General features: G+C 42.2%; 1 protein-coding gene across 1 annotated transcript; it reads left to right on the forward strand.

Moving 5' to 3' along the window:
• Positions 1-784: 784 nt before the first annotated feature.
• LOC122018517 (probable N-acetyltransferase HLS1) lies at positions 785-2,788 on the forward strand. Its single transcript, XM_042575850.1, has 3 exons — positions 785-1,271; positions 1,357-1,544; positions 1,628-2,788. The coding sequence occupies exons 1-3, from the start codon at positions 1,056-1,058 to the stop codon at positions 2,496-2,498; spliced, it is 1,275 nt and encodes a 424-aa protein (XP_042431784.1). The 5' UTR covers positions 785-1,055; the 3' UTR covers positions 2,499-2,788.
• Positions 2,789-8,529: the final 5,741 nt, after the last annotated feature.

Below are 8,529 nucleotides of genomic sequence, written 5' to 3' on the forward strand. Positions count from 1 at the left end.
TTTGTGGATCCTTAAAAAAAACTTTTAAAGTGACCTAAGACACTGTTCTAATGCAGTTTCTGTCCAACATCAATTGAACCCTATAATTTAGAAAAATTAAATTTTTTTAATCATATTCGTTGTGTTTTTCAAAATCACATAGTTTCTAAACTATCTTTACAGATATTTGAAGTGGAGAGGATGATACATCCGATCCATTTCTTTGCGCCATTATAAATAGAGATTATTGACGGAAACCCTAAAACCCTTCACTGGAGCCTCGCGAACACTGTGGATTTTTAGGTCGAAATGCTTGATGTCGCTTGAAAGAGACACGAAGACACTTACGTCGGGTTTCACTAGGGGACGATTTTGCCACAAATTTAAGTTGCAATCGGAGAGTTACGAAGAGCGAGAACCGCATGCACGAGTTGAGAGAGAGAGAGAGAAAAATAATCGCACAATTATTTTTAAATCAAAATGATTCAAAATGTGATTCGGATGCCTGGAAATCACGATAGAAGAGGGGAGGTTAGCGGGCGGGTTAAAATGAGAATTTCATATTACTTAACTACATCCTTTAATAAATACATAATTACGATATGTTTTTTTGATAAATTTTTTATTGTATGTATGTCTTTTGATAAATTGTCATAGAATTAATCTGATGAAATTAAATATTTAAATTATAGGGGAAAAAATTTTATAGTGAGATTAATCTGTAGAGTCGTTAGTATGAGCATGATTATGATTTACCATGACCACTATGATGGTGGTGATCATGGTGGTAGTGGTGATGGTGGTAAGTGGCCCACGATCGCGCAGCCACCGCCGCCGCCATTTCCACTGTCAACCTCACATTGTGTGTCTTCTTCTCCTCGCTCCCTTCGCCTATAAATGGCAGCGGATGCAGAGGCCGAATCTGGCACACGATTCACAACTCACAAGCTCAGCTCGTTCTCACCCACTGGCGTTACACATCCCTTCTTTCTTCGCTTCCTTCCGCTCCCGGAGCCGACAGTAAATTTCAGCTTTGAATTACGCCGTATTGGGCAGAGGAAGCTTAGCCGATCGAGATGGTGGTGGTAGTGGCGCCGTCGGTGGAGGAGAAGAGAGAGGGCGGCGTGGTGCTGATCAGGGAGTACCAGGCGGACCGCGACCGTGAAGCGGTGGAGAACTTGGAGCGCATGTGCGAGGTCGGGCCAAGCGGCGGGGGCGGCATGTCCCTCTTCACCGACCTCCTCGGCGACCCTCTCTGCCGCGTCCGCCACTCGCCGTCATTCCTCATGCTCGTTCGTCCTCCCCTTCTTCTTCTTCTTCCCCCTCTGTTTCCCCCGTTTTACTCTCTCTCTGATCGGGTTCTAAACGTTTCTGCAGGTGGCGGAGATCGCGATCGGACAGGAGAACAGAGCAATCGTCGGCATCATTCGCGGCTGCGTCAAAATCGTAACTTGCGGCACCAAAAAGCCTCGTCTCGCCGCCGGCGATCCTGCTGGCGCTTCCCCTGTTCCCATTTACGCCAAGGTTGCCTACCTCCTCGGCCTCCGCGTCTCCCCCTTTCACCGGTATCTCTCACGCCTGTTCGTCTCCTCCGTGATTCGAATAGTTTTGGAAGTAATTTTGCGTGTCGATCGATTGATTGCGTTAGGCGGAAGGGGATTGGGCTGAAATTGGTGGAGAGAATGGAGGAGTGGTGCGAGGAGAAGGGAGCGGAGTACGCGTACATGGCGACGGAGAAGGACAACGAGGCGTCGATCCAGTTGTTCACCGGGCGGTGCGGGTACACCAAGTTTCGCACGCCGGCCATCCTCGTGCAACCCGTGTTCGCCCACCGCATTCCGCTCCCCGGCGCCTCCGTCGTCCTCCGCCTCCCCAGCGCCGACGCCGAGGTGCTCTACCGCCGCCGGTTCGCCGGCACAGAGTTCTTCCCCCGCGACATCGACGCCGTGCTCCGCAATCCCCTATCGCTCGGCACCTTCCTCGCAGTCCCGGCCGGTTGCGCCGCCGCGGGGCGGTGGCAGGGAGCAGAGGCCTTCCTCGAAGCGCCGCCGCCGTCGTGGGCGGTGGCCAGCGTGTGGAACTCCAAGGCGCTGTTCCGGCTGGAGGTCCGCGGGGCGGCGCGGTGGCGGCAGGCGCTTGCGCAGGCGACCCGCGCAGTCGACCGGGCCCTCCCGTGGCTCCGCATCCCGTCGGTGCCGGACCTCTTCCGCCCCTTCGGACTCTACCTCGTCTACGGCCTCGGCGGCGAGGGCTTCGCGGCACCCGACCTCACCCGCTCCCTCTTCCGCCACGCGCACAACATGGCCCGCCGCGACGCCGGCTGCCGCGTCGTCGCCGCTGAGGTGGCCGCCTGCGACCCCCTCCGCCACAAGATCCCCTACTGGCGCCGCCTCTCCTGCGCCGAGGACCTCTGGTGCCTCAAACGCCTCGCCGGAGAGTACGGCGAGGGCGGAACCCTCGGCGACTGGACCAAGGCCCCCCCGCCGCCGTCCATCTTCGTCGACCCCCGTGAATTCTAATCCCATAACGTAACGGTGGACCCACAACACGGGATATCCGTTATGTAAAGCGACACGAAATGGCCTTTTACATAACGCTTTTTATTCCTTTTTTTTCCCTCCCTCCCTTTAGATTTCCTTGTAACGGTTGGAAAGGAGAGAGAGAGCACCTCATGAGATATGGCAATCCATGAAAGCAAAAGAAGAAAGATATGAAAGAACTATAACTTGTCCTTTTGTTATCTAATGTGAGGTCTTGAACGCTTGTATTCGTTTTTTTTTCTTTTTTATGACAAGGAATTTAACAAGATATTGACATATTTCTTGTGGCTCCTTTGTTATAAGTTGGCAACTCTTCAATTGAAGAGATTTTAGCATATCCTTTTGCGAATGATAAATATCTTTGACAATAAGGGGATGTCTAGAAGTGACCACAAATTAAGATATTATAGAAATGCAACAAATGTCAAAGTCATCCTCAAGCCCTTCTTGATAATGTGTTCGATCCTAACTACTAATGTCCTCTCCCTCTACCATATGTTTGTTCACATGATTCATGTAATAAACTCCTTTTCTACCACACATTTGTTGAAGTTCCTTCTCTATGCTTCACATTGGCCCTATATAGCCTTTGCTTACTCGAACTATTTGGACCTCCTTTATCGCTACATAAGTTACATAGCCCTTGACTTCTATGCTTTTCTAACTCTGATCTCATCAACCAACTTCTCACCCTCCTCGCCCTCGTGTCATCACTACTCATCCACCAGTGCCGAATTTCACATTCCTCAAAACTATTCACCATCCTTTTCTATACCATCTTTAAAAATAAATAAGCTATTGAATTAGTTGTTCAAACTTAATTTAATTTTTACTTTCAAGTTTAAACTTGATTTGAAGGGAAACTCTTAATTCGAGTTTGTTGATTGTTTGTAATTTTTATATTTTAAATTTATTTAGTGGTTACTCAACTTGATATTATAAGTTTATTTATTTATTTTAATAGTTTTTTATTTATACACAAGTTTGATAAGAAAATTATTGACGAACATAGTGAAAAATATTATTTACTAGTATTATTTTTATATAATTCATAATCTCTATTTTTAAACTTATTTATGTAATTTAATAAATTATTTAAATTTATTTATTTATTTAATTGACATGTAACAACGTAAATAAATTCTTATCGAGCCCACGATTTATTTTTCATCGGTCGTCTTTTTCTCAGGAATTCCAAGGGTTTCGCGCTCTGCTTCGGTCTGGCGGCGATGACCTTGTCTCCCTGGCCGGCGGAGGTGCTCTCGCTGTTCCGTTCCCTCTTCCGCACGACGAGCAAGTTCTCCACTACAACATTCGAGAGTATGCTAAGAGGCGGACGGTCGACGGGTTCCGCGACAACTTCGGGTTTTCGGACCCGTCGTCCGTCGCCGCGGCCTTCGCCGACGGAAACTCTCAGCTCGAGGTGTCGAAGAGGCAGGTGATAGTGTACTATCTCTACGCTCCCGAGGTAAAGAGCATCATGGAGGCGAGTCTGACTGTGATATACCTCGTCCGAAGGTACGCCATTTATGCTGGTAATCTAGGGCTCTTGAATTTAACTTCTTTTATGTATGAAAACTGCGCCTTTGTATGTCATGGTTAAAGATAAATGTATGGCATTGAGTTTTTTTTGTTTGTTTGTTTTGAATCCACTTTCCCGCTCTCGGAATTTCATAACAGAAGTGGGTGTGAGTGTCTCAAGAAGCAAATTTTTATCATGTTTTATCTTTTCATCCACATGTTTGGTTCCCTATTGCTTTTATGTCTATGTTGATCAAGTGGTGTCTTTCCCATCTATTTTGAGCTCATCTCTATGAAATTTATCCATTGAGCTCTCTCCAAGGATGCATGACAAGTAATGTTCAATTAATGAGATCATTTTTTTTTCATTGTATTGAATAGTGTTTCTTCTCCCTCTACCCCTTACATTTTCCACTCTAATAGATTCAACTTTTCTAATTATTAGGCATTTAGATCTTCTTTGAACATGTTTATACTATTTCAACATTGTTTTCTTTCATTTAATCAATTATTAGGGCTACTCCTAATTGCACTTGAATATTGGTATTTTATATTTTCTTAGTAATTTCACGCGTTCATCCTAACATCTTCATCTCTGCTATACTAATTTTTTTAATAGTTGGTTCCACACAATCACATCTGCTGTTCCACAAAGTATTACAGGTAATACTGCAATTTTATATACTTTTTTCCTTTTAGCTTAAGGACGTGATGATCAAAGAAGACTTCAGATGGTCCTCTTCGTTTCAATTGTCATTCTTAATGCTATTAATGATATATTCATCAATATTCTTTTTTGTGATCGAACATAGATCTGAGATACCTAAAAGTTTACTTATAGAGAATTCATGTCTATCCATCCTAACTATTCCATCGATTCTTTTCTTATTACTGAAAACCTAAAGTTACATTTCATATATCCAGTTTTGGTCTCACTTATCATAAAACATATGGTAAACTCCACAATCTGAGCTTCAGAATAAATTTAGTTACACTTTATCAATTCACTCAATATCATTGGAAATAACATAACATAATAAGAATGCCAAATTTTTTGTAAGGATTCTTTTACAACAACTGTGAAGTAAATTCTTTACTATTAAAGCCCACTCATGTTTATGGTTCCTACTTTCAAGGGAATAAAGAATATATGCTTGAGCATCATATTTTGGTGTAGTTGTCATATAGGAACTAGAACAGATCTAAAACTTGTGTGAGTGGATTTCTTTTGAACTGGGATTAAGGCAACCAGACTGATGAAAATTAGAGGTTGAATTACTTGATGGCGGAAACAGCTTTCCTTATAGTCATTGGAATTTCCTTTCTGAATTGGTTGAGAAACAGAGAATTTGAAGTTCTTAATCTCCTTTAAAGCAAATGAGTGAAGCAGACGGTGGTTTTGGGGGATCTTGTTTGAAGCATTCTACAAACAAAGTTGGAACGAATGCTTACATTTATACAGCTCTTCAAACTATTAGTTTCACTGTTTGTGCATAATAATGACTATTATCTATATGAATTACAACAACAATAAAGCTTTATCACACTAGCTGGGGTCGGCTATATGAATCATTTTATGCTATTGAACTCTATCTCCTACTATATCATCATCTATACTTAAATAAATATTATCTAGTTTTATTGTTATTAATTAAGTCTTTTTTGGTCTTCCTCTTTCTTGTTTGATTTGTGTTTATCATAGTTCCACATCGCCTAACTAAAGCATTTATTGATCATCTAAGTACATGTCCATACCATCTTAAATGTCTCTCGGAGTTTTCCATTTACTATTTGTATGTCTTACTTACCATATTATCATATATTAGTTAATATGCCTATAAATTAGCTAATTGTCAATTAACCTAATTATAGTTTCCTAAAATAGATTCCTAGTTTATATATAATTATGCCTTACTCTTCAATAAAGATTACGAATTCTTTTTATCTCAAATAATATGATATCAGAGCAACTTCGAAATTAGAGTTCCATCTCCGCCTCTTTTACCTCTCACGTGCTTTCATATCGATGGCGCGTCATTGCCTCATCGTCGCCCACGTGCATGCGCCTCCACCGGTCGGGTATGACCTCCTCACCAACACTCTTTCCTTACCTCCTCTGTTCGTGCAAGAAGTTGGTTGATGTTTGTCGCCGTACCAGTCATTATTGTGCATCTCCTTCATATCGCACAACACACAGGGTTTCTCCTGTGCTGACCCACTACTGCATCAGGCATCGGGACCCTTCCACGACACTACTTCTCATATTTCGGACGTCAAGTAGCCACCGCGATAGCCTTATCCTCGATGACTGGCATTACTCTCTCGAAACGCATCAATAGAAGCATCGCCGACGTCGCCCAATCTTAGTTGCCAACGATCCTTGCACTGGATTGAACTTGTCACCCTGCTTTTCTCAAACCGAGCAACACTTATGCTCTGTTTACTTCGGAGAGCGGAAAGTAAAACTAAGGAAAAGTTTCTGCAGTGGAAAAATTTTCACCGTTTACTTCATTGAAATTTTCAGATGGAAGAGAAACGCAATCCATCCACGGATGGTTTTGGAGCCAAAATCGACCACCTCAAAATCGAACGAAAAATAACGGATGGAAAAAAATGACCCATGTACCCCTTTTTATTCACAAAATTACACCATATATCAAAAAATAATGGCGCATGTACCCTTTTTAACTTATAAAATTACACCATGTACAAAAAAAGATGACGCATGTACCCTTTTTTGTTTATAAAATTACGTCGCATGTATCCATCTTCCACAATGAAGATAAACAAGAATATAAAGGAAGAAATTTCTTTACTTTTTCTCTTCTCTTCCTCCGAGGATAATTTCCCACCATAGATTCATTTCCTTTTTTCATCCGCGCTTGAGAGTAAACATAGCATTAAGCACGCATAGGTTTGTCCATACTTGTTGGTTTGGATCTTTGTTCAAATTCTTCTCTAATTTGATGGATGTGGTGGAAAATAAGTCTTCTATTGTGACGGATGTGGTGCATATCTAAAATTATGGACTATAAGATAAATGATTCGACCTATTTGGATTGGAGTAAAATTGTTCGTCTTTATCTACGAAGTATTGACAAAGATGGTCATTTAACTAATGATCCTCAAGATGATTCGAAGCAAACATGGCTTAGAGAGGATGCTCGCTAGCTCTTTCAGATTTGGAATTATATTGATAATGAGGTAATTAGCTTGATCAATTATTGTGAATTTGTTAAAGAAGTAATAGATTATTTGAAATTTCTAGTCTAGAAAAGGAAATTTCTCCCACATATATGAGGTTTGTAAAATATTTTACCGTGTAGAAACATAAGATCAACCTTTGATAAATTATTTTATGACACTCAAGAAGACAGGAACTTAATATATTTCTTCTCTTTAATCCTGATGTGAAAGTTCAATAATGCTAATGAGATTAGATGATTATCATAAACTTTCTCATTGGCCTATTGATAACTAACACTTCCTTGCATCATTTTATATTCCTAATTGATAATTTTGTTATCATGTCGTATATATAAATTACTTTTTAATGTATAATTATGAGTATGATGTATTTTGAGTGGTATTGTAATTTTCCTACACTTATAATCTTATTTCACAAATTTTGTATTGATTTGTTGGGAGGCATGAATAGCCATGGGATTTGAGTTGAGCCGAACCACGTGGAGTCAAGGTTGGGGGCAAAAGAGAGTTGATTCATCTAGAAGTTTGAGGAGGAATTAAGCTGAATTAATCTCATCCATTGATGTGATGTGATGATGGAGTGATCTGGACTCTCTACCCAGATCTGGCCGATCTTAGGCCTTCGTCAAAATCTGGGTTAATCAAAACCTTCTTGCAAAGGAAGAGAACCTAACCGTTGGATCTAGATCTGATCAAGGCACTATCCAGATGTAATCTGGATTGTTGAGTTAGATTCAATCTGAGTTATACATGTCCATGAATCAATGGCTGGAAATTAGAGATTATAAGAGAAACAAGGAGCCATAGAGAGGGCATCCACTCTTGGTCACCATCCTCCAGCCCCCGACGCCATCAACGCCAACTCCCCTTCTCCACCTCGTTGCTCAAATCCACGCCAACGCCTGCACGCCAATATCGGATCTCTATCTCTTCCTCACGCAAGGACTCTAAGCGGTTGCCCTTCTTCGTCCAGCAACCCCACCACAACCGTCGAAGAGCCCTCTCCTTTCCGGGTAGAAGAGGAGGGGCTCCGACCATCTTCTCCAGTCGCATGCCTCCGTTTTTCTTCTATTCAGTCGACCATCTCCTTCTTCGGGCTAGAAGAGGAGGATCCAGCTGCCCTTCCTGGCAGCAGCAGCCACCTCTTCCTTCCGACGTTCATCCTTGTCTATCTCCGACCATCCATAAAGGTCTTCCCTTCGGGTTAGAAGGGAAGGTCTTCCTCCCACTTTCTGGCGATTCTAGAATTCTGACCATATCCTTTCTCTCTTCATTTCGGACA

The sequence above is a fragment of the Zingiber officinale genome, chromosome 9A (genome assembly GCF_018446385.1).
Source record: "Zingiber officinale cultivar Zhangliang chromosome 9A, Zo_v1.1, whole genome shotgun sequence".
Classification (NCBI taxonomy): domain Eukaryota; kingdom Viridiplantae; phylum Streptophyta; class Magnoliopsida; order Zingiberales; family Zingiberaceae; genus Zingiber; species Zingiber officinale.

Excerpts from the sequence above, each read along its gene's own strand:
- LOC122018517 (XM_042575850.1), top strand. The coding sequence starts at position 1,056 with ATGGTGGTGGTAGTGGCGCCGTCGGTGGAGGAGAAGAGAGAGGGCGGC. Across the intron at positions 1,272-1,356 it reads CGCCGTCATTCCTCATGCTC|GTGGCGGAGATCGCGATCGG; the intron begins GTTCGTCCTCCC and ends ACGTTTCTGCAG. Across the intron at positions 1,545-1,627 it reads CGCGTCTCCCCCTTTCACCG|GCGGAAGGGGATTGGGCTGA; the intron begins GTATCTCTCACG and ends TGATTGCGTTAG.